We start from the raw sequence: 25,059 nt of genomic DNA, 5'->3' as shown, positions 1-25,059 counted from the left end.
TTCTAGAACCTGATATATATTTTCCAACAGTTCTTTCTTGGGTTTTTAATTTAATATTTGTATTATATTTTTTGTTCTATATATGTTGAGTAAGTTTTCTTTGTAATCGTTTCTTAATTAGTTAATATAAAAATGAAAATGTATGTACATATATTCTATGTATCTGGTGTTATATCATTTCCAAATGTTTTTCCGAGCACCAAAATTCAATAAAATACATGTTTTGGGCCAGGTGCATGGGAATAGTGGTCTATAATACAGAATATTTTTAACGGAGATGCAAACATATAATAATATTTTAGTAATATCCAAGCAGTTTGGCAGATAAATACCATATTCCAAAAGCCAAATGGGTTCACCGGCCGCCACCTTCTTCCTCTTTAACCCACAAAGGTGACTAGACGAGGGAAAAGCAAAACAAATATTCCTACAATCCACCTTGAGGAATTTCCTCCGATCTAGTTTGGAGAAAAACTCTATCCTTTTTTCAATGAGATTACATTACCCACTCAACTCCGCCGCACGCCTATATATCGAGCTGCTGCGTGCAGATAGCATAGATATAGCATCAACACGCACAAGCAGGAACAGAGAGAGACAGAGATGGAATGGAGGAAATGTTATCTGGACGTGATACTGGTGCCATTGGGTGTGCTAATAAACATTGCCTACCATGTTTGGCTATGGCATAAAGTCCGGACACAGCCGCTCACAACCATCATCGGAACATATTCAAAGGCTCAGCGCTCATGGGTCCCGGAGATCATGAAGGTATATATGACGATAATCTCCCTCTTAAGGGATTCCAAAGTTTCTGTAATATTGAAATCTATGACTCCATGATTAGCATATATAATATATAGTTTTGTGACCACATTTTATCGAAGGAAGATTATCATGATTCTCTCTCTCACGCTTACCTGTCTTAGAAAAAAAACACTTGGATAATCAATTAGAGCATCAAACCTAGTGAGTAGCAACTGATAATCAACAATATCAATCTGGATTACTGCAGAGGCATCAGCATTTACTGATTTTGTTTTGCATAATCAACTACTCTTTTACCATTGGTTAATTATAAAGTTTCCCTGAGATGCCAATTCTCAGAAGACAAAAGGCATCTTTATCTTCTTCTTCTTTTTCTCCTCAATGATGGCCAACTAAGCTTGGAAATCTTGGGATTAATGAGTTACACAACTTGGCCCAGAGGTGACAATTCATGTTCGTATGTGGGTTTGAGTTGTATTGAAACATAGGTATATATAAAACTATATAGATCAACCATAACCTGACTTATTTAATTAAACGAGTCAGACTCCACAATCATGACCCGTTAATTTGGGTCATGTCGAAGTATATATAGGTATAAGACTATATAGATTAGTTATAATTCAACCCCTTTTAATTAAACAGGTTAATCTCTTGGAAATAACTTAAGAACATAATAGAGATGAAATTTGCTGAGGAGATAAACACTAACCCCTCTGAAACCATTGGTTCTCTAATTCTACTATTGGAATTTATATCTTTGGCTGCAGGACCTTGACAAGAGGGGCATACTGGCGGTGCAAACTCTGAGGAACATGATAATGGGATCAACCCTGATGGCCACCACGTCAATCCTTCTTTGCGCCGGCCTTGCAGCAGTCATAAGCAGCACATACAGTGTTAAAAAGCCACTCAACGACACTGTTTATGGGGGTCAAGGGGAATTCATGGTAGCCTTAAAATATGTGACGCTCCTAATCACCTTCCTCTTCTCGTTTTTCAGCCACTCCATGTCCATTACGTTTCTAAACCAAGTGAGTATCCTAGTCAGCACCCTCGGCGAACCCAAGTCGATACTGACGCCGGAGTACGTGTCGGATCTTTTTGAGAAGGGCTGCCTTTTGAACACGGTGGGCAACAGGATTTTTTACGTTGGATTTCCCCTTCTGCTTTGGATATTTGGGCCGGTGCTGGTTTTCTTGTGTTTTGTCGCAACGTTGCCCGTGCTTTACAACCATGACTTTCTGTATGATCAGTGTGGGAATCGGAAGGTGGATTTGTGTGGAGAAATGGAATCCACATATGTAGATAAATTAGAATCTTAGTTTGAAATGGATTTCTCTGCATTATTTGGCATTTTGTTTTAAACAATATTGTATTAAACGTAAGAGAACAAGTACACTAAGGAAGGAGTGGGGCTCAAACAATAATTCCAATACAGATCTTAAAAAGCATAAAAAAGGATTGGGAATGGACCAAATAATTGGCACCACTTAATGACTTCTTGGCACTCAAGCCAAGAAAGGGGCTGCTGTAAACACCCAGTCTTTGAGGCAGTCCTAAGGATGAGCTGTTTTAAGAAACTCCTACTGCCATGGCCAGGGAGTTGAACCCAATTGACACTAAAAAGGAGCTCCACTTTGATGTCTGACAAAGGAGTTAGTAACCCTTCTTATACCAGATTTTGGAGTTGTATCCCTGGATGACATTTTCTAATTTTTCAGGATTTTGGGGCCGAGTATCACTAGATGGTGTTCCCTAAATTTTGGGCCTCATAGCTGTCTAATGGGAATGAGTCACACACACACACACACACACACACACACACACACACATATATATAATCTGGTTTTGTATCATTTTCAACATGCTAATTGGTTTTAGGCTAGTCGTACTTCATTGGCAAAAGAGTTGCATCCCCAGAGGCAGAACCCAAGAATTAGAGATAATTTAGTAATATTATAGCATATTCCAAAAGAATTAAGGGGAAAGCAACAAAAAGTTCCTACAAAATTAGGCTCACGTACCTTATTTTCAGTGACAAGGCAGGGGATTGCTCTGTGTCTGTGTGTTGCTTGGGCCTTGGATTACCCACTAAACTCCGCATATACCTCTCCCTATATGCAGAAAGCATTCGACAGAAAACTTATTAATACAACTGAAAGAGGCACATATACAGAGACGGAAATCATGGAATGGAGGAAATGTTATATGGACGTGATACTGGTGCCATTGGGTGTGCTAATAAACATTGCCTATCATGCTTGGCTATGGCATAAAGTCCAGACACAGCCGCTCACAACCACCATCGGAACATATACAGAGGCACAGCGCTTATGGGTCCCGGCGATCATGAAGGTATGTGATTGATGAAAGTAATAAAAATATAACCACCTTATAACTAGGAATATTTATTTTTGGCAGGACATTGACAGGAGGAACATCGTGGCAGTCCAAACTCTGAGGAACACGATAATGGGATCAACCCTGATGGCCACCACGTCAATCCTTCTTTGCGCTGGTCTCGCAGCAGTGATAAGCAGCACATATGGTGTCACAGAGCCGCCATTCAACGGCACCATTAACGGGGGTCAAGGGGAATTCATGGTAGCCGTAAAACGCGCGATGCTCCTAATCACCTTCCTCTTGTCGTTTTTCAGTCACTCCATGTCGATAACGTTTCTGAACCAAGTGAACATCCTGATAAGCACCCTGGAGGATCCTAAGTCGATAGTGACGCCGGAGTACGTCTCTCATCTTCTGAAGAAGGGCTGCGGTTTGAGCACGGCGGGCAATAGAATTTTTTACCTCGCAATTCCTCTTCTGCTTTGGTTCTTTGGGCCACTGCTGGCTTTCTTGTGTTTTCTCACAATGGTGCCACTGCTTTACAACAATGACTTTCTGTATCAGTGTGTGTAGAGAGGGTTGTGGAGTAGAAGAAGGTTTTTGTGAAAGTGATTTTCTTTTCGCTTTTTTGAATCCTTGGGCCACCAAGCCTTTTCATTTTGGGTGACATCTCATTGCATTCCAACAATGTTCAAAATGAAAGTGGCTGCCGTGGAGCTCTTGATACAAAATCTTAGCTTCCGCAATCCAAAAAGTTAACAAAGATTCATAATTAAAAATATTGATACTAATTGGTCATTGGCTCAATAATTCAATAATTAGGTATAACAATCCATCTATACCTTGTTTAGTTCGGTAGCACCACTTGGGCGTTTTGCTTCAATTTGAACTGCCTTACTTGAGTGTTTAACAATCATCCTATTCCCTAGGCATAAATGGACACCTTAGCCATATGTTTCTCCAAATCTCCAATGAAGATATCGCTATAAACATGCTATATGTCCCTATTACTTGTACATTAGCATGTTCAAGAACATATTTACACATACCACACCTAGTTCTTTACCAAGAATGTATAAACGAGTTAACTACTACAAAGACACAGAGATTAGCTTTGCTGGTTACCTTACTAATTAACTCCTCAGCCCATTGCTTTAGAACGCTAGTGGGGCCTTCCCTTAGCTTGGACCAAAGGGTTCATGTTCTTCATCTGAATTCTGTTTGACGTTACTTGTTGCGAATCAGCATCTTGCTTCATTCCATCAACTGCAGGAAGAACAACCTCATCCTCCTCCAAATTTAGAGTTTTACATTTTGACAGGCTCCAAAAGATGGAGCCCTTTCCTTCAGTATAAGTGCAATTCTTGATACTGTTTTCCCCAATCCCTGCAGTTTGACACGTAAAACCTCAAGAAAAAACTCAAGCAACTACTTAACAAGTATTTCAATTAAGCACAAACATATAACATGCTGTCCAATTTTATGTATATGTACAAAATTAATATTTGACTAGATTTTTTAAGAATTTCCATGCTTTCTCTTTATTACGATAAAAATTCCAGCAATTTTATAAATTTTTTTAGCTTGTCTCTCTGCATTAAGTTCAACCAAATTTCTAATAACAAAACAGTCCTAATTCAAGCTCTCAAACTAAGAATTTTTTTTAGCATTCAACAGATTAAGAAAACCCTCAAACTAAGAAATTAGATCACATTGACGGGTCATTCTCGCAAGAGATTTTGTACCCTGAAACTAAGAAAACCCTCAAACTCGAACTCATACCCAATTTAAGAAAACCCAATCAAACTCATACCCAATCTAAGAAAACCCTCAAACTCATACCCAATCTAAGAAAACCCAATCAAACCCATACCCAGTCTAAGAAAACCCTCAAACCCATAGCTCATATCATAGATGCTATCATACTACACAATTTTCATGACAAACAGCGATAGGACAAACATTTACATTGTGTTGTATTACTTTCTGTCGTTCACATGTGATCAACCCTGTCCACACACCAAAAGTGCCCCCAAACCGCACTTTTCAGTTTCAAACGCTATCTCCCGAGTCCGCCACCAAAACATTTAAACGTACACCTCCCAATTGGTAAAATGGGGCAGTAGAAACACTCTCTAATCTTTTATTTTTTATTTTAATTTTAATTATATATAAAAAAATATTATAGAGTTAGTAGTATAAAGCTGAATTAAGAATTTTGTTAATCAAATAAATACTCAGGACAAGGCAAGTCCAAGTTGTTATACTCTCTTGCTTCTATATGGTAGTAAGCAAATATCTCGTGCAATGATAGGATGCATATATGTATATAAAATTGTTAAATGAGTTAAGAGGAATACACCCAAATTGTGATAAGAGGAATCTTAGAGCTTAATCTCCACAGGCCAGGGTCTCTGTCTTCCCCCCTTCCTCCACCCATGGCGAAGCCTTCTTATAGAAACAAGAATGTTTTCTACTTTGGAAAATCCAGAGATATTATAAAAGCGAGCATTTCTTAAAGCAATGTAAACAAGCATTAATTAATCACTTGCTGTTGTTTCACTTTTAACTCCAAGAATTAAGGGGAAAGCAACAAAAAGTTCCTACAAAATGAGGCTCACGTACCTATTTTTCAGTGACAAGGCAGGGGATTGCTCTGTGTCTGTGTGTTGCTCGGGCCTTGGATTACCCTCTCAACTCCGCATATACCTCTCCCTATATGCAGAAAGCATTAGACATAAAACTTATTAATACAAGTGAAATAGGTACAGATACAGAGATGGAAATCATGGAATGGAGGAAATGTTATATGGACGTGGTACTGGTGCCATTGGGTGTGCTAATCAACATTGCCTATCATGCTTGGCTATGGCATAAAGTCCGGACACAGCCGCTCACAACCGTCATCGGAACATATACAGAGGCACAACGCTTTTGGGTCCCGGCGATCATGAAGGTATGTGATCGATGGTAACAAAAATATAACCACCTTATAACTAGGAATATTTATTTTTTGGCAGGACATTGAGAAGAGGAACATCGTGGCGGTCCAAACTCTGAGGAACACGATAATGGGATCAACCCTTATGGCCACCACGTCAATCATTCTTTGCGCCGGTCTCGCAGAAGTGATAAGCAGCACATATGGTGTCACAAAGACGCCATTTGACGACACCGTTTACGGGGGTCAAGGGGAATTCATGGTAGCCGTAAAACGCGCGACGCTCTTAATCACCTTCCTCTTGTCGTTTTTCAGTCACTCCATGTCGTTAACGTTTCTGAACCAAGTGAACATCCTGATAAGCACCCTGGAGGATCCCAAGTCGATAGTGACGCCGGAGTACGTCTCTCATCTTCTGGAGAAAGGCTGCGGTTTGAGCACGGCGGGCAATAGAATTTTTTACCTCGCAATTCCTCTTCTGCTTTGGTTCTTTGGGCCACTGCTGGCTTTCTTGTGTTTTCTCACAATGGTGCCACTGCTTTACAACCATGACTTTCTGTATCAGCGTGTGTAGAGAACTGGAATCTGCTATTTCGTTGCATTATTTGCCATTTGTTTTTTTTTTCCTAAACAAGATTGGATTAAAACTTAGAAGAATTAAGTACACAAAGGGACCCTATTAATCACTTCAATACAGTCAGAACAATGTCCTGATAAGCATAAAAGGACTAGAATAGAATGGACCAAATTATTGGTTTTACTCGCTTGTACTCCAATGGCTAAGAGCATCTTCAGCAGCAGTAAGCAAAATAGCTACTGAAAAAGTACAATTTTTTACTTTAACTACTTATTTTTTCATACATACTCTAACAGATTCTCTATTTTACTATTTTTTTTTGAAATGTTATTTTATGTGGGAAAAAGTGTGAAAGAAAGAAGATGAGAGAGAGAGAGAGTAAAAGGAAGAAAGTGAGAGAAAAATAATAATAAACAAATTTATAGTGTGAATAGTAAATAGGCTAATCAATCTATTTACTATTCATACTAAAAGGAAAAACTACAAAATAACTATTCCGCTGAAAAAAAAAAAAAAAAAAAAAAAACTAATAAGAGCCAAATCTGGCTATTATGAAAAATTTGCCTATTCTCTTTTAGATGCTCTAAAAAGCTTGGTGGCTACAATGAGAAAGATTGTATTGAAATTAACCGGACCGAAGCCATCGAAGAGAAGGGTGCCCAATGGTTAACACTCGAGGGTCCCACACATGCTAGAATAGAGCGGCGGAGGGCAGTGCGAAGACGCTCTTTCTAGCGATACCTTCTATTTGGCATCTCAAATCAACTCGTGCGTTATTTATTTTTATTATATATATTTTTTTATTGGAGGTGGTGTTCTAAGACTAAAGAGAAGCCATTTGGTAAACAACATAGGTCGTCCTTCCTCAAAGTTATCAAAAACAAAATTAGAGTTTCTCGTAGTTCCAGAATCTGTTAGGAACTTGTTAGTCAAATCAAAAGTTATAACTAGGTTCTAACTTTATTATATAGTGCCAGCTTGTGATAGGCATGTTCAAATATTTAAGGTGAATTAAAATAACTGCAGAAAAGGATATAAATTAATAGCCCTAAGCCTTCTGCCTATTTAGTACAACAGCCCTGTGAAACAATTTGAGCTTCCACCAACACAACATTGCTGCAGTTGGATAATTTCTCCCAAACATGAACCATAAGAAGAACCCAGCTTCAGCATTCCAGCAAGCATAACTTGTAACTCCTTCAAGCCATTGATCAGTTCAGATTCAAAGAAATTCCCAGTTCCTTCAAGAAAACGACGTTTAAACCTTGTTAAATGTAAATGCAACCCTGCTCACAGAGTCCATAGATCATCAGCTTACAAATGGCACCCCAGAAGGAACTCGTTGGGCATATTCCACATACTGCAACCCAAAAAATTGCCTCAAGTAATACTCTTCATATGGAATCCGTTGCACAAAGAAGCGCCAAACAACAACAACAAATGCAATTGTTGATACCGGATTACAGAGCATTATCTGAGTACCAACTGACCAGATGAAGAAACCACAGTATCCAGGATGTCTTACAAATCCATAAATTCCATGAGTAATCAGTTCGTGATGATCCACATGACGAACCCTGATAAGATGTGTGAAGGCCTGACCAGCAGTAATTATTGCTGTTTTCCTTATAATTTCACCGATTATAACCATTCCAAGGCCCAAGTTGCTTACCCACCAGAGCTCCTTCAACCCAGGAAATAAAGCAATTTCAATGAAGTACTCCAGCAATGAAAAGATCATTGCAAAAAGATAGTTTTTACTGATCAGAAGAGAGTTAAGAGTAACATTTGGCCTCCCATGCGAGGAAAGAGCTAAAATGTATTCAGAACCGTGAAAGAAGAGTATTGCAAGGAACATCTGAGATAACTGCCTGTAAGCTGTGTAACTGAAGATTTCTGTCATTTTTGGCAAATAAAAGGGAATTAATTTTTGTCTCAGATGCAATGTAGTGAGACCTGCACCCTTTAGCTATCTCAGTGATGGACTAGGATGAAGAAACCTGCTGGGATTTTCTTCAGACCTGAAAAAGATGCAGAGCGATAAAACACTGATACTGAAAATTGAATCTCCAAATCACTCAAAAGATGCTGCAAGAATGACATCTCCTGCCAAAGAGAACAAGGATCAAAACAAGAGTTCAGAGACTTCTGCAGAAAACTGTGAGAATGCAGTGTTACAGAAAACTGTGAGGATGCATGATTCAGATCAAGTGGTTCATGTATGCCATATGGGACATCCATCAACTACTAATGTCACTAATAAGAAGGCCAAAAACTTGAATTATGTTCATATGAAATTGGGGAAAAACATAAATGGAAGTGGTCTTTCAGCCACTAAAATTTGATCTTAAGGGACCATAGTTAAATCTAAAATGCCCAGAAACAATATGAAAGATTTCATAGTGCCCAAAGCATAGATAAGCATATTGCAAGGAATAGGCCCAACTTCAAACCAACTCAGCTCATTATGACTGATTGCCTTTAAATTATTATTTTTTCTTAAAAAAAAATCAGAAAACAAGGAATCATACAACTATCGTCTCCATAAATAGATCCATCAATTTGGCCAAGTTTCTTTCTACTCCCACTCTTCTCACTCTCTGTGGAAAAAAACAAAAGCATAAAACATAGAGTCAAAATTTTATTTCCTCAACTGCCACAAAATAGACGCACTAAAGTCGTTTCCTCCATTTCGCAGCCAAAGAAAGAATCTACAAATTGCCAAGACAATGTTTTAAACTCTAATTACAGTTTTCAGTGAAGCTGTTTTTTTTTTTTCCATCCATTATTAAAATTATCATTTAAAACATTTCATTGATTTCTTTTTTGGATGTCATAGAAGACGTGCTTAAGGAAAACTATGGTTATCAGGTATCACCTCAACTGGGAAATAGAATATCAACATTCATACTTCTAGCACTTTTTTTGGGTCTTTTCTCTTAAGCTATTCTCCTTCGGTCCAAGCAGTTTGAAGTCTTTTAGTTTATACTTTGCACACTCCTAGATCTCCATGGCAGCTCCTCCACCATAGCATGAGCTGCGAGCAGGTCTAAAAAGCAAGGCCTTCTTAAAAATTTGTTTTCAACATTGCCAGCAACAACATGAAAATAGTAAACTATAGCTACCCAATGATCTAATTATAGGTGATATCAGGGCCCCTTAGCTTCACACCCACCTTATAACATAAGAGAGGCTCCCTTCGCCTCCAAGGAAGAGAAAGCAGAAGCTGAAAAAAGTCATTTTCCCTTTCCATAAAGTAGAAATTATCTTCTTATGTTTAATCCAATCCTAAGTAGCATTTTTAGTATTCCTAGTAATCTTATCATCATAAAACACTTCATGTTATCACAATATACGGATGCATCATATCAAACACAAATAATTCAGAAACCTAAACAACATAATATTTTAACAAGCCTTTCCAATTCCTTTTTTCTAATAGAAAAAGAAAATAGGAAGAGGAGAACATTTGTCAGCAAAACAACTAGTAACTGAAACACCAGTCAGCAAAAACAGGAAAAAAAACATTCAATTTTCTTCATCTACTAATTTACATCTTCACGTCAACTAATTCAAGTGGTCGTTTCACTCTTACCTCTTAGTCGGGTAGATCATTTATTTTCTCAGTTCCCAGAAAACACAAAACCAAGATTCAAAATTCAAAGTATCTTGTATTTCCAAGTTTCCGCAGCATCCAAAGGAAACGGTTTTGATTATTCTCCTCAACAGCACAATGCACAAATCACATACCAGAATTCAATCAAATGAACCAAATCTCAGAGAAATTAAGGTATACAGAAAACATAAAATAGTTTCAATCTCACGATCACGTGGTGTTGATCTCAACAAAACCAATTTAGTTTACAGTATATCATACTCAATAATTTCAACCTTTTTCTTTTTTCAATCCGAAGGTTTTCTCAGTAACCAAACAGTACACTTGTCATTTCTCTTTTGTACTGCACACTAAATAAAATCACAACCCTACAATCTAATCAAACACATGAAATCTCAGTGAGATTACCTGATTATCGATGGTTTGCTCTTTCCAGGAAAACTTGGGTCGGGCGAGCTGAAGAAAGCTATAATCGACGACGACCTTCGAAAGAGATGAGGAAATTTAACATAATCATAATATGTTGGGCCCAATAATACATATTAGGTCAAGGCCCAAGGGGTTCACTCTTGGTTTTTTTTTTTTTTTTTTTAATTTAATGTATTAGAATATTTTGTCTTGATGAAAATTTTCATTTATTTTTTATTTTTTTGCCGGGCCTTGAAACGACATTAACACAATTGGTACATTGACATTTTTTTTTTTTTTTTTTTGTTTAAGTGTAGGAAACATTGACACAATTGATAATTTGGAGAAATATCGATAATGAGATGATAGTTTGAGGAGAATATACATATTTTTTCTTTAATTTTTTATTAATATTGGTAAGAGATTTATGAACTAATATGTATTATCTAACGGATTGAGGTTGTTTAATTTTTTATTTGATTTGATCTCATTTGATTATCACCAAAATGTTCACAAGATAGAGACCATATGTAATGTTTTGGAGTGATGATATAGAGAATACGGGCGTGATGCACGCCCGTGTTTTTTAATATTTTAATCATAAAATATATATATTAAAAAACACGGGCGTACATCATGCCTGTGTTCTCTCTATCATCACTCAATGTTTTGTGACTTTTTCGTTTAATGGTTTCAAAACGTTTAATTGTTTTTAAAAAATAATTACAAAATAAAATTAATAAAAATGTAATTAAATGTTTAGTAAAATTACAATTCGAATTCTAAAATCTTATATATATATATATATATATATTAGCAAACCACCAAATCTTTTAATTTTCAATGTTTTCTTCATTAAAAAAAATTAATCAGGCAAATTAATACATTGCAAAAATAGCTACTACTAGTGTACATTCTCTGCCAAAAAAACAGCATGGACTATGGAGTGCCTCAACTCTGCATCTCTTACATTGGGAGATATCATCAGGGCAACCACTCAATGGTGTTACACAAGTATCATACAAAAACATTACAACATTGTAGCAGAGAGCATGACCAAACTAGCTCTGCCACCATGGATGGAACACTCTAAAAGATTTCTTCTGGGCCACCAGTCATTGGTGCTATAGAAGCAGTTTCACAAAGATCATTAGCTCTGCCACCATGGAACTCCTCCCAACTCTAACCTGAAGTAACTTGGAAGGCACAATGGCGCCATTCGGCTGCAGATTCTTGGTCTAAGAGCATCTCAAGCAATAGGAATTTTAGGTTCGCCTAAATTCACAAAGGCCTCGGCACGGGCCATGCGTGCCATTGCCACATTCCAAGATACAAGGTGGTTCATAAACACATTCACATACTTCCCTTTATCGTTCTGTTTAGAAAAAAGCCCAAGAATCATTAGGTAAAGATCTCATGGTGGTGAAAGAAGGTAAGGCTATGATGCTTGCTTACCTTGTAATCCAGATAATAAGCATGCTGCAAGAAAGCAAGCAGTGGTACTATCAGCATTCTTGCAGTGAAAGAGAGGCGAAAAAATGTACAGAGAGAGAGAGAGATGATGACATACCTCCCACATATCTAAACTGATGATTGGCTGCCCAAGAAGAGATGATTAGTGCAATTAGTAAGGTAAAGAGTAAGGAAGCTGATATAGGAAAACAGAGAATTACTTACTATGTCATCCCATACTAGTGGGCAAATGGCATTTGACGTTTTGATTACTGCAAGTCGTCTCTCTTCTCTCTTCACTAGACAAACAAACAACAATAGCTACCATTATTTGAAGCAGTTGATCAGAGCAAAGCAAGGCATAACATGAGTTCCATAGCTAGTCAGCATGACACTTTGGAAACAAATTCATATTTCTATTTTCTATGCACTTCTCCCACTCAAACATAGATCTTTAACTTCACTTGCTCTAAACTGTGACTGTCTAGTGCCAAGTCGTCTGAGAATTGAAATAGGAAGAAGTATCGGAAAATAGGCAAAACTGTAAAACATAAGTCATAAACTATCGGTCAGCATAATCCTCTCACTCTCTCTCTCTCTTCTTTTGCCCAAAGGAAAGGCCCATCAAATGCATGCTACAGTCAGCATAATCCTCTCTCTCTCTCTCTCTCTCTGTGAGAATTGAAATAGGAAAATGTATCGGAAAATAGGCAAAACTGTAAAACACAAGTCATAAACTATCAGTCAGCATAATCCTCTCTCTTTCTCTCTCTCTCTCTCTCTCTCTCTTCTTTTTCCCAAAGGAAAGGCCTAACAAATGCATGCTACAGTTTAATATGGTCTATTATCATAAGATTAAGTACCACATAATATTTAAAATAAGGTTTATTCAATTTTCAAGGCCTTCTTTATTATCCCCTTTTCCTAGTTATGGATGTTTGCCTCGAGAAACTCTTAAGAAGACACCATGTACACTTGCCACTCATAGCTATCAGTGTTTGAACATAGTGAGGTATCTTCAGAGAAGGGTGGCATCCAAAAGTTGAAATTTGGTATGAGTATTGGTGCAGCCACGCATGCCCTAAGATGAGGGCAAGTTTATACAATACTCTCCTAGTCATGTTGTAGGCCAGGCATGATGCCATCAAGAACATCCATCCATCACATACACTAATGTAGTTCAAGTGATAACCTTAATATCCAATTTTTATTTTGATAAGGTGATATTTTAAAAAATGGCGTGCAAACCTTAGCACATGGGTAGTATATAAGAGAAACATCGAAGGAAAAACGAAAAAAACTATTTTCCAAAATTTAGAAAATCTAAGAAATCAAGCAGCATAAGTAGACATAAGCAATCAATTGCAGCCATCTAGCCTAAAAGTGATCTTCAAAAATAACTCAAGATTACATTGTTCCATGATAAGGTTTAGCAAAGGTATCAAGTGGACTGGACAGGTCAAAGCAGTATTTAATAAGAGGAAACACTACAGCTGCCTTAGCTTAGTCCTAACCAATAAAAAAAAAAGATAAAATAAATAAATATAATATAACAAAAATTAAGCATATGATATACTAAATCTTGAATTTGATGAAGTATAAAATATTTATGTCATATTGCAAGAAGAATTTACATTAGTACAAAAACAGATAAAATAGGCAAACCAGCCCACTGCAGAGTCACTCACGTAAAGGCCTTTGCCTGGGTCAGACAACTCTAAAAGTGAAACTTACATCTGGCAGAAGACCAAACAGGCCAGAAAGCCAAGACAGACTACTGCTGGTCTTATCTTGAAAAATTATAATTAAAGAGGGTGTGCCAATCTATCCAACATCACCTCCGACTAGTGATACAATTTGATATAATTTTACAAACATGACAATTAGGTTTTGCATACAAGTAATGAGAAAAGAGAATACATACAGAAAATCCAGGGTGTTGTTCACGATTTTGTCCTCCAAATTTTAAACATCGACAAAGATTACTAGATGTCACAGGGAGTGAACAGATTTCTAAATCCGAAATCCAAACTACATCAACTTTGATCGCATAAAAAATCAACTATGTAAAGGACTTACAAACAAGCCAAACCCAGCCAGAGCCAAACAGTGTGAGCGCTGCTTCTACAAACTTCTCCCTGAAATTTGTATATGAACCAAAGTCCTTTTCGATCTGCTGAAGGACACCTAATTCGGGCATGCTCCCTCCTCCAGGTTGCATGCTTTCCCAAAAGAAGTCATGATTCCAAACCTGCAAATGAAGATTCATGATTGAATTTTTTTTTTCCCCTTTTATTTTCTTTTGTTCATTTGTTTTCTTTTGATCCGGTGAGTTTTTTTTTTTTTTTTTTTTGGGGGTGGTGCGGGTGGGGTCTCATGAATTAAATTCACTGTAAAATTTTCATACATATGGATATGCAAGATTTATAATAACTAAATAAGAAAGAAGACAGGTTAAGATATGTCCCTAGAAAATAAGAAACAAAATAATAGCCGTTAAAATGTTTGTCTAACAATATTAGAATAGATAGAGAATACACAGGTCCAGGAAATTTACCCCACTAATAACCAGATAACCAGAGAGAGAAAGAGAGAAAATTCTAAGAGCACAAAAAGAAAAAGTTTCTAGGATATCAATTTTGGAATATATCATCTGTTCTACTTCAAAAATAATAACTAGTTCAATTGCTGTACCATTGTCTTCAAAATGGATTGAACAGATACATAAGCCCACAATCACGCTCCAGTGAATAGGCATATGATGCTTAAGTTCAGTTTCTCACATAAGTACTCTAAACTAGCAGAGCCACAAGACATGATATAGCATTGAGGTTCACACTAACTCCTGCCCCAAGCCAAGTGTTCATTTTACACATTGATTAGCCTGTACAAACCACAGTGAAATTTTTTTACTCAAAGATATTGATCAGTATCTCTAAATGGTTTTGGGTCTAAGGGCTTTTGGTGTTTTGAGGGTTTTGGGTTTGAGTGTTTGCCGGGTCTGAGGGTTTTCTGGGTTTTGTGGTTTTTCTTGTTGTTTTGTTTGGGTTTTTATTTTGCTCAATCTAGTTAGGTGCTTCTTGTATATACTTCCTGTGTACTTAGGAGCAACTTACAGTTTTTATAAATTTCCATTACTTATATATAAAAAATAAAAATAAAAAAGATCTCTAAATGGTTCAAATTGTTGATTACTTACCAATTCACAAAGACAATTAAAGTGCTGAAGGCCAGATAGTATACCAATGAGCTCACAATCCAGTAAGTACCTGGGCAGCATTGTTGAATTCGGGTGAGGGGTTTCCATTATTATACGTCACTTTGACAAGTTCATCCAAAGTGCAGCCATACAATATTTCGCTCTTCTCCAACTGTTTGTTCAATCCTTCTACATAATTTCGATGGTGTCCTCCCCAATGCATCTCCAGTGTCCTCTGACTCATGTGTGGCTCTAAAGCATCCTACATATGGAAAAGCAGGACAGATAACTCAACATAAAATAAAAATCATTAATCTAGGAGAGAGCCCTACAGGGAATTGCTACAAATTGGAGTGACTCGGTTTCAAAGCCAAATTGTCAATAGAAATATTCTTTTTTATTTTAACAGATAGTAAATAAACATATTCTCCCTAATACACTACCCTGAAGTTATGATTCCATTAGTGTAAAATTGTTTTCCTCTTCATCTACAACGGTTCTGTCTTTTACCGCAAAGATAATGATAAATGAAACACTTAATGCTGAAATAACTGAATGTATCTAATGAAATAAATTTTTCTAGTAACCCTTCTCAGAGGTGAGGAACAACATAAGACAAATAGGAAGATGGGAATGATGCAACAAATATCCTCATTCATAATATTTTCTGTTACATTTCCAATATTTTATATCTTGATGAATAAATTTACTACAGGCACTTTGCCTAAAATTCAAAGAGCCATCTGTAAACATATTCCAGCTCTTAAGAGAGAGAGAGAGAGAGAGAGAGAGAGAGAATAAGGATAAGGAATTATTTCACTGACAAGCTTGTCATTTGATTAGATATAAAGTACATCAAGAACAACTGCCAGAAGTATAATTTATGGAGAATCATGTCCAAGCATTCAAGCATCTTAAGACACAAAAAGTGAGATTAAGTTCTCAAGGCTGATCAGGTTATAAGACTCATTTTCTCCCCTTATCCCATCTTTTTATTTTCCTTTCTCTTCTTTTGTTTTGTTTTTTGGCAGGATCATACACCATAGAATCTAGAAATTCATATACTCAACTAATTACTTACAAGTTTATAAGGCGGTGTCCTCAAGCCGTAGTAAGCACAAATTCTTGAAGCTCCTGGAGGCTGAGCAAACCATCCGTCTTGCCGCTTAGACTAAGCACAGAGAAAATTAGCAGTTACCAAGGGGTGTCTATACCAGACTAAATTTCCTGACAGACAACAGCCAAATCATGCAACCAGTAATGCAAAAATCTTCATAAAACAGTGCAAAAATCAGTTGTTAGTCTAGGAGTAAGAGTAGCCACATTGTTCCCAAAATAACACTCCATTAACCACTTAATCCCCTCTGGTAAAAACCCAATTGATATTTTCTGTTTCTAAGAAAAAGGTGAATTCCTCCACGGGAAACCCCACCCCAACCCTGTGCCATTTACGTCTTGCAACCTATGACCCTCATAATATAACATCGAAAAGTAACACCTAGTGCATTTATCATTTCTTTTTATACCAAATAAAAAGGTCACCATTAAGCTTTTCAGTTATATCTTAATATGTCTGCAACAAAATAAAAGCTATGCAACATTTGGGGGTTTGATATATCTTATCAATTAAACAATAGAAAACCTTAAATCTGAATACAAACAGACATCTCTAGCACAAAGAAGTACTTCTCCTTATGAAATCACATCAGGAGCAAAAGCATAAAAGAAGAATTTAATGACAGACAGTCAGAGAAGCAAAGAACAATGCAAAGACTGCAACTTACCAGACGAGGAAGCTTGGGGCTCTTGAACCCCTGAGAGAAGCCAGTCACTGAAAGATGAGAACTTGCAGAGAAAGCACCATTACAACAGGATCCCATTTCCGCTTTGTTCCTCTTGCAACTAAACCAGCATGTCTGCAGAACAGTGGTTTCTAGTTCTGTAAAGGGTGCTTTCCCGCTATAAATATGAGTACCAAGACGGAGGAGGAGATAATTGTGTAGTTTTATTTCCCGAAAAATTTAGGATAAATCGAAATGTCTATTTAAACATAAACGTTTTAAAATTAATTAATTATTATTTGTGATATATATATATTGTTACCGAACTACAAATTAGTGTAACGAAAACAAAACACAGAAAGAGGAAGTGGAGAAAAAAGTGGGTAAGCTACGAAGAAAAGGAAAATTAATGCATTCATATCATCTTCCTCCAATTTATCTAAAAAGGCCTTTCATTCTTGAAATAAAAAAGTTTATACATTTTTTAAGCCCAAATTCAAAAACTCCTAGGCTAGTCACCAAAATTTTCAAAAATAAGATTGGTTTGCCCCCTCAAAAAATAAAATTATATAGAATGACTTCCCAAAACATGACATGACACATTTTCACAATTCTTTTAGATTTTCATAATTTGGTTCCAAAAAGGCTCAGGAGAAACTAACATCACATGATACAGAAGTGCATGACAGCGCGTAAGGCATGTGGACAACTAATAGAATGTTTAGGCAGTGTGTGGAAGGTAAAAAAAAAGAGAGCAAAAATAGAGAAAAGAAGATTGATGAAGACCGTTAAGGCTACATCTTGAATATATTGAAGTATATTAAATGTATTATAATGGTCTTTATTTATAGAAAGGTTAAAAGTAGTGAATAACAAAATCTTGACTAAAAAAAAAAAAGAAAAGAGAATGATCTATAAAGAAAATAAAATAAGGGCTTAATATAGAAAATAGAAAATATTCTCTTTTTTTTTTTTTTATAACAAAATATTCTAATTAACATTGAGGAAGAGAAGTTATATAATTTAAATTATTTTATTGATCATTTGGCCTCTCTATTAAAAAATACATATATATATGACTCTGCCACCAACACCGCTCAGCCTATTTCATATAATATTGCATGAGAAGTGCTATAGAGCCAAACAAATAAAGTTAGAAAAATTTCCAAACTGACATAACAAGGCTTTTTAAATTAAAAAAAATACAATTCTCTCTCCATTGTCTGTCGCGTCAGTTTGAAAAAAATTTTGAGTTCATTTATTTGACTCCTTAACACTTCCCATATTGCATAGCCAATCTAGATGAAGGAGAGTTCCAGTAAGTTGACAGCTACCTTAAAATTTTTGTCACCTCTTTCAAACATGGATTTTGTTTACTGTAAAAGGATCAACGTAGTGGGTCCAATTTGTTAGGGTTAAGACTTGGATTGAGTTGAGTTGCAAATCAATCATCTTTTGGCCAAAAAAAAATCATCTTTTGGATTGAGTTGAATACAACATAGATGATTTGTAATTTAGACCAACCACAAAGACTGATTTTACATTTACCCTTCAAAAAAAAAAAAAAAAAAACAAGAAAAAAATTGTTCTCCCAGGGACAAGCAGAGATCATTTCATAGATTTTCTCAAGCTCATACACTGATATCCAGAAATCTTAATTGCTGGACAAAATCAATTCAAGAGAGAGAGAGAGATTTAAATTCAATCAAGGTTTGTCAAAATGTAATATTTCTGTAAATAGTAGGTAAAAGCAAGTATAGACTATTTACGTTTCATTTAAAATTTCAAACCCTAAACATTCAGGCCATTAAAACTAAGTTTGCAGACCCAAAAAAAAAGAATGGCCACTGGATTACCTCAAAACTTTTTCATGTTATACCAAGTCAAAAACTCTCCAACCCCACCCAAAGGAGAGGAAAAAAATAAGAGAAGATAGCCAACAATTTTGATTTAAGAATAGAACACTCAAGACATGACAAAATGCAGCTCCGGAATCTCATTGTAGTTCAGGGTCCTTCAAACATATACAGGCGTCATCTGCAATCTGCACCAACTGCTTCAAGGATGGACTTAAAACCATCCCTTTCCAAGCACTCGGCCAGTTCAGCCTTCCAAAAAACAAAAATAAAAAGCTCATGTCACTACATTGGACAGAAAAAAGAAGGATAAAAACTATTAAAAAAAGAAAAAGGCTGCCTGTGAATCCCCAACAATGCATTGACTAACAATAAGAACATAAAAAATAAAGAGATGAAGAAAAAAAAAAAAGAAGGAAAAGAAAATAGAAGAAACAAGAGAGCTGAAAACAAGCTACCAATACACAAAATGGAACATCAAACATAAAATTTTATCTTTGTACTGTAATGTGAGCACTAATCACAGGTCTGGAAAGATTTGGATTTTGAATTTCTATCTATGCAAGCACAGAGAACAGCTGCAGTTTAAAGCTTGCTCAATATGACGCCAAAAGATTCCAGGGTGTTTGCCTTGAGCATCTCTCTCTACTCTCTACACTCCTGCACAAAATAAGTAATTTTGCCCAATTTATCTAACCTAACAGCCCACAGAGCCAAACTTTTTCTTCTCTTTGGGGACAACACCAATGAAGTTCTCTTCGGGCGATCACCGTTTTTCAATATTTAATCTATACTAGTTCTGTAACCCCCTGGAGTAAAACTTTGTTCCAAGCCCTAGACACATTTAAAGATGATCCCAGAACCCGTAACACAAAAAACAACCCAGAGAGACTGAAACAATCTTCTTTCTCCCCTTAAATCGTCATCATGGTACATCCACACATTATTAATTAAATCTTGCAATTTCCCCGTAAGTCTAACATATCATAAATGCATCACAAAATACCTTTATCTGAGGAATAAGGGCAGGTCCCCCATAAGCAAATGCTGTATAAAGCTGAACAAGAGTTGCTCCAGCTCGAACTTTTTGGTATGCTTCCTCACCACTGAATCAAATGCATACTATAAGGTTCTAGAAAATAGAATTTATTAAAGCAGGTTGCTATGTAGACGACAGATGAACATCATGAAGAGAATGCTGAAGGAGTGTTCTGCTTTTACCTGCTAATGCCCCCACAGCCTATTAAAGGGATCTTTCCCTGATAAAGACAGATAAACAGTGTCAAGCTCTCACACATGAAGAACCACAAAAGAAAAACAAATCCAGATTTAAAAATATAGAAGGAACAGTAGCCAAAAAGGTGCCCAATACTTCACAGAAGACAACTGAGAATTCCATAATAATGGATATGCTTCACATATATCAGTATTAGCAACTCAAAAACTCAGTATTCCATGAGCTAAGATACATGGACTCAGGTGCTTGTATCTGTGTTTGTGTATTGATATCGTATTCATCTAATTCTAAGTTCATATAACACAAGGCAAAGGGTAAATCAGCCAACTTTCCAAGTTTGCCTCTTCCTTTCCCCATGAATCATGATGGTAAAACAAGCTCAGAGAATAAAATCACCAGCATGAGTGGTTCATGCTTTTTGAAAAATCCTAGTAAAAGGGAACACATTATGAATAAAGTGTCTTGTGGAACCATGGATGAATTCCCTTCTTTACCAAACCACCAATCTGATGTGTCCAACAGCAATTGTTGAACACTCTGATCCGCCAAGGAATGCATCATTTTGGATACTTTTGAACAGGGCAATTATAATTGGTCCTTTGGTTCTCTGTAGCTGACCTAGAGGACCTGAGTAGCCAAAATTAATATCCGGTGTCTAAGTGATGGTGGTAAACATGGAGAGGGAGACAGACAAACAGCAAACACTGTGTTCACTCTATGTATATCACAGTATGGAAACAGAATGAAAAACATGTTATCTGAATTACAAAAGTAGCCAAAATTAATATCCGGTGTCTAAGTGATGGTGGTAAACATGGAGAGGGAGACAGACAAACAGCAAACACTGTGTTCACTCTATGTATATCACAGTATGGAAACAGAATGAAAAACATGTTATCTGAATTACAAAAGTAGCCCACATACCCTTGTTAGAATGTACATTTCCTTTAAGATGCTGGTAGAGAGATTAAAAAGAGCCTTCCCACTTAAGCCACCAACTTCTGCGGCCACTGGGTTTTTACTTACAGGATCTGGTCTTGAAACAGTTGTATTTGATATTATCTAAACAAAAAAAATAATATAATAATAAAAAAGAAGTACAAAAAATAATAATATCAAAGAAACAAAGATTGGAATGCATTACAGGGTTGTTTCCACCCTCCAATACTAATATAAAAAACTGAAGCAATAGTGGTACTAGAATCATCAGCTCAAACCACATTGACATCCCAGCCAAAAGAAGAATGCCATACAGATAGCATTTTTCGGCATGAAATAAGGTACTTCAGTACTTCCTTTTCGAGAAATGAGAAGAGGGGGGAGGGGATGATATTTATTGCTCAAAGATGAGAGTAATGCAGGTCCACTGTCGAATGAGTAATTAGAGCTTATTCATGCACAAATAAAAAGGCAAAAAGAGGGAATCTTAAATTTCCCAAAACCTGAATGAAACAATGAAGACACTAAAGCATTAAAGCATATCTTCATCAGACCTTGACCATAATTCAGGAACTTTTAGGCATTAAGAGGGCTCAATTCAAGCATAAATATATTACTTCTATCAATTTGAATCAGCAATGTTTACTCAATTCTGAATAACTTCTTAGATTTAAAACTCAACTACAAAAAAATTATTTAACCTTTTTGCCAAAGTTTGTACAAAATCATGGCAGACGTAAAGTTTGATGCTGATCAGATTAAAAAAGCTAAATAGGAGAAAATAGAGTATATAATGGGGGGCCGCCGCGGGGGGGGGGGTGTGTGTGTTGGGAAAGTTACCAATCCATCCAAGCGGAGAGCAAGAGCAACCTATAAACATAGAGAAGGAACCATTAGAACATCACATTAGGAAATAGAGGAAGTATCATAAATCATGTGCATATACATACGGCTGCAATATCTTCAAGGTCTTCTTTAGACAGGTCAGGAGCGATTTTCACAAGCAAAGGGGGTGGGCCCTCCTCTCCCCATTGCATTTCATCACGAGCAGCTTGAATCTTGACAAAGCAAGTGTTACAAAATATAACTTCTGGTCACACTGGTGATTATATGCAGCGAAGAGTAAGATCATGTCATGACTGCCATACCTTCTTTACAAGGTCCTTCAATTGCTTTCTTCCCTGAAGCATACGCAACCCCGGGGTATTGGGTGATGAAACATTAATCACCTACAGTGCAATATCACAGCATTCTTAAACTTCTAAACATCCGAAGAGACACTAAAGCCTCTTGATGTGTAGATCATGAAAAACTAATTGAAAACATTTTCGCCCAAGGAATAACACAAAGAAAGAAGGCAAGATTCGAATTTTAAAAAATGAGTTCCAAGCATGCTGTAAGGCCATAAAACAATGATAATTCAGCTTTAACTACCTTAGTTAACAGTTTTCTTCTTATTGAATCCAGATCACTAAAGATAAAATTATCTCAACATTCATATATCCATGCAAAGTACACAAAGTACCAACATTCTAGATGCTCCCGACATGACTTCTAATATAATCATATGCTGAAAGTCCATATTGAAACTTGAAAAATGAGGCTCCTTTAAAAAGAAAACGGAAGTAACTTCATACACCACAGGAATATGATTCAGGTATATGCTGAAGATAAGAGAAGCTCCCAACCTGCACACTATAGTTTAAGAGTGATCTAAGAAACTGCCTAAGCGTAGTATGATACCACCCAGCTCCAAATCCATTGAAATGTATAACTAATCCGATGACAATAAGCAAAGAATTTGTTAGACAAGGTAATTCTGCAGTTGCATCTACTTGTGGTGGTTGATAAGAACTGAAATTTCATGTATTAATTTTAAGGTAATGGAACCACCATCTGACCTCCCCTTCAGGCTGCTAAACATTCTGTAACCCCTGCCCCCACCACAATGAAACGCCAAAAACAAATAAATGGTGTCCAATTTACCCAAACTAACAATTTTATCAGTCTTCTTGTTCGGCATATAACATTTTATTTCCAGTAGCCACCAAAGGATTTTCCAAATTCATCAACTCCAACACTGTTTAGCTACAAAATCATCCATTGCAAACTAATATGTGTGTATATATAACAGGAGGTTTAGTATAACTTTTTTTTTTTTTTTTGATAAGTGAGGTTTAGTATAACTTTTAAAGTCGTAGCATCTAATTAGACCCAGCATATGCCATGTCAACTAAGTATCATCCCGTCAAATTTATGTGCAATATCAGCAATTTCTATTGCACTTACTGACATTAATCTAAGCAACGGTGAGTTGAATCATTTCAAAAATCAAAAGACCAAATTGACCCGATTAGAATTACAGGGACGAAATTGAAATACATCAGAAACTATAAGAACCACAATCATATTTTAACCAATTTATTATATACATTTTAATCCTATCAATCAAGATGAATATGTCAGATAGAGTGAAAGCATATATCCTATTCCATGCAGCAAGGTGTAGTAGGTATCCGTGTAGACACAAAAGGCAAAATAACTCTATTATCTATAATGTATAGGCAAAATTTTAAAATCTATCATAACAAACAAAGAAATAGATAAACTACAATAAATCAGAAAAAGAAAATTTACCAAGTAGTCAGCATACTGGGACAATGTATGAACCCCTTGTACATAATCTGCAGCAGCATCTTCACTTGTTTTATTCTTTCCAAGATTGACCCCAAGAATGCCAGGTCCAGCTTTGCCTCCATGTTTGACTTCATCAATGGAGGAAGATGAACTGCTTGAAGTTTCATCCAACTTCCTCTTACCATGCTGGGCACCCAACCGCTTTGCAACAGCAACAATTCCTTCACTATTGAAACCACACCGGTTGATGATAGCACTGGCCACAATTCAAGCAGTTTGACAGCACATAAATCAGAGAAGAATTTTACATAAGTTTATACTATCAGAAATCCAAACTTTCACAAGTCCAAGATCCTTCACCAACTATCCAAAGTGCACAAAAAAATTTGACTCAATAAGAACCAAAAAAAAAGCAGAAGATAAATTCAAAATAGTGATACTGCCTACAAAACAAGAGTTGAAATCAGAATTTGAGAAAATAAGATATTATACATTCTTACCCTTCCCGAGACAATCTAAAGATGCGAGGTTTTGGATTTCCCTCCTGTGGAACAGGGGTAACAGAGCCAACCTCTACAAAGCCAAAGCCTAAAGCAAGTAACCCATCAACAGCCTCAGCATTCTTATCAAAGCCAGCAGCTAGACCTATAGGGTTGGAGAAGTTCCTTCCCCAAACTTGTAGCCCTATATTGGGTGGATCAGGCCTCTTCTCTCTTGGAACCCAACCACGAGCTGCCGCTGAGACAGCTAGTCTGTGAGCAACCTCCGGATCTAGAAGAGCAAAGAAAGGATTCACAAGTTTCGTTGCTGAGAATAGCCAGCCACTGCAAAAATTTCAACCAACAACTAACTAATATTACTGATGTTTAAACTTCAAGTTAACTACAAATTCAGACCATTGAGGTAATAAGAACTTTTACTAGAATAGAGGAAACTCGTATTCAAGAAGTCAAAAGAACATAGAAAGATCACAATATAGATGTATGTAGATTAAGAATAGGCCATATTCAAAACCTAGACACAGGCAAACAAGTTTTCAACTTGAAAACTTTAAAAAAGAATACACTAGCATAACAACAAAAACCTTTGCCACGACGAAAGAAGAGCACCAAAAGATCATTCATGGATACAACAGAATTTAATGGAACATCAGTTAAGGGGAAATAACAGTTCAGAACTACTAATTACCAAAACCTTGTTCTACATATTGAGAGTTCCCTTCCCTAAAAACATGGAGACACAACCTAGAAAACTTTGCATTTACAAATAGAGCATGGATTTGAGAATGCTACATGATCTTTT

The 25,059-nt window shown here is 36.4% G+C and overlaps 5 protein-coding genes across 9 annotated transcripts in view; 2 read left to right on the top strand and 3 right to left on the bottom strand.

Annotated features, from left to right (window-relative positions):
• Nucleotides 1-468: 468 nt before the first annotated feature.
• On the top strand, nucleotides 469-2,103 carry LOC132179134 (uncharacterized). Its single transcript, XM_059591778.1, has 2 exons — nucleotides 469-771; nucleotides 1,539-2,103. Exons 1-2 carry the CDS (start codon nucleotides 604-606, stop codon nucleotides 2,091-2,093), a joined length of 723 nt encoding a protein of 240 aa, XP_059447761.1. The 5' UTR covers nucleotides 469-603; the 3' UTR covers nucleotides 2,094-2,103.
• Nucleotides 2,104-5,893: 3,790 nt separating this feature from the next.
• On the top strand, nucleotides 5,894-6,629 carry LOC132178400 (uncharacterized). Its single transcript, XM_059590841.1, has 2 exons — nucleotides 5,894-5,948; nucleotides 6,115-6,629. The coding sequence occupies exons 1-2, from the start codon at nucleotides 5,894-5,896 to the stop codon at nucleotides 6,627-6,629; spliced, it is 570 nt and encodes a 189-aa protein (XP_059446824.1).
• Nucleotides 6,630-7,564: 935 nt separating this feature from the next.
• Nucleotides 7,565-10,736, bottom strand: LOC132179925 (protein-S-isoprenylcysteine O-methyltransferase B). Of its 5 annotated transcripts, XM_059592734.1 has the most exons (4): nucleotides 10,657-10,722; nucleotides 9,164-9,232; nucleotides 8,654-8,738; nucleotides 7,565-8,528 (listed from the first exon to the last, which is right to left on the bottom strand). In XM_059592734.1, the coding sequence occupies exons 2-4, from the start codon at nucleotides 9,188-9,190 to the stop codon at nucleotides 7,942-7,944; spliced, it is 699 nt and encodes a 232-aa protein (XP_059448717.1). In that variant the 5' UTR covers nucleotides 9,191-9,232; nucleotides 10,657-10,722; the 3' UTR covers nucleotides 7,565-7,941. The 5 variants fall into 5 exon arrangements, with proteins under 5 accessions (XP_059448717.1, XP_059448719.1, XP_059448718.1 ...); XM_059592736.1 differs by lacking the exon at nucleotides 9,164-9,232 and having other exon boundaries at nucleotides 10,657-10,736; XM_059592735.1 differs by lacking the exons at nucleotides 9,164-9,232; nucleotides 10,657-10,722 and adding an exon at nucleotides 10,228-10,647.
• A 785-nt stretch (nucleotides 10,737-11,521) lies between these two features.
• LOC132180102 (superoxide dismutase [Fe] 3, chloroplastic) lies at nucleotides 11,522-17,343 on the bottom strand. Its single transcript, XM_059592958.1, has 8 exons — nucleotides 17,092-17,343; nucleotides 16,389-16,478; nucleotides 15,378-15,569; nucleotides 14,188-14,359; nucleotides 12,334-12,407; nucleotides 12,227-12,253; nucleotides 12,112-12,135; nucleotides 11,522-12,031 (listed from the first exon to the last, which is right to left on the bottom strand). Exons 1-8 carry the CDS (start codon nucleotides 17,185-17,187, stop codon nucleotides 11,906-11,908), a joined length of 801 nt encoding a protein of 266 aa, XP_059448941.1. The 5' UTR covers nucleotides 17,188-17,343; the 3' UTR covers nucleotides 11,522-11,905.
• A 1,445-nt stretch (nucleotides 17,344-18,788) lies between these two features.
• Nucleotides 18,789-25,059, bottom strand: part of LOC132178399 (dihydroorotate dehydrogenase (quinone), mitochondrial-like) — a 6,853-nt gene continuing 582 nt past the window's right edge. The window contains exons 3-11 of the mRNA XM_059590839.1: nucleotides 24,258-24,581; nucleotides 23,758-24,013; nucleotides 22,269-22,349; nucleotides 22,071-22,178; nucleotides 21,961-21,990; nucleotides 21,106-21,243; nucleotides 20,166-20,203; nucleotides 19,951-20,050; nucleotides 18,789-19,196 (exon numbers count right to left, since the gene is read on the bottom strand). Coding sequence (XP_059446822.1) covers nucleotides 19,122-19,196; nucleotides 19,951-20,050; nucleotides 20,166-20,203; nucleotides 21,106-21,243; nucleotides 21,961-21,990; nucleotides 22,071-22,178; nucleotides 22,269-22,349; nucleotides 23,758-24,013; nucleotides 24,258-24,581 — 1,150 coding nt within the window. The 3' untranslated portion in view covers nucleotides 18,789-19,121. The remainder of the gene's footprint in view (nucleotides 19,197-19,950; nucleotides 20,051-20,165; nucleotides 20,204-21,105; nucleotides 21,244-21,960; nucleotides 21,991-22,070; nucleotides 22,179-22,268; nucleotides 22,350-23,757; nucleotides 24,014-24,257; nucleotides 24,582-25,059) is intronic.

Source organism: Corylus avellana, chromosome ca4, assembly GCF_901000735.1.
Source record: "Corylus avellana chromosome ca4, CavTom2PMs-1.0".
Taxonomy (NCBI): Eukaryota; Viridiplantae; Streptophyta; class Magnoliopsida; order Fagales; family Betulaceae; genus Corylus; species Corylus avellana.
This window is presented reverse-complemented; position numbering and strand designations above follow the sequence as displayed.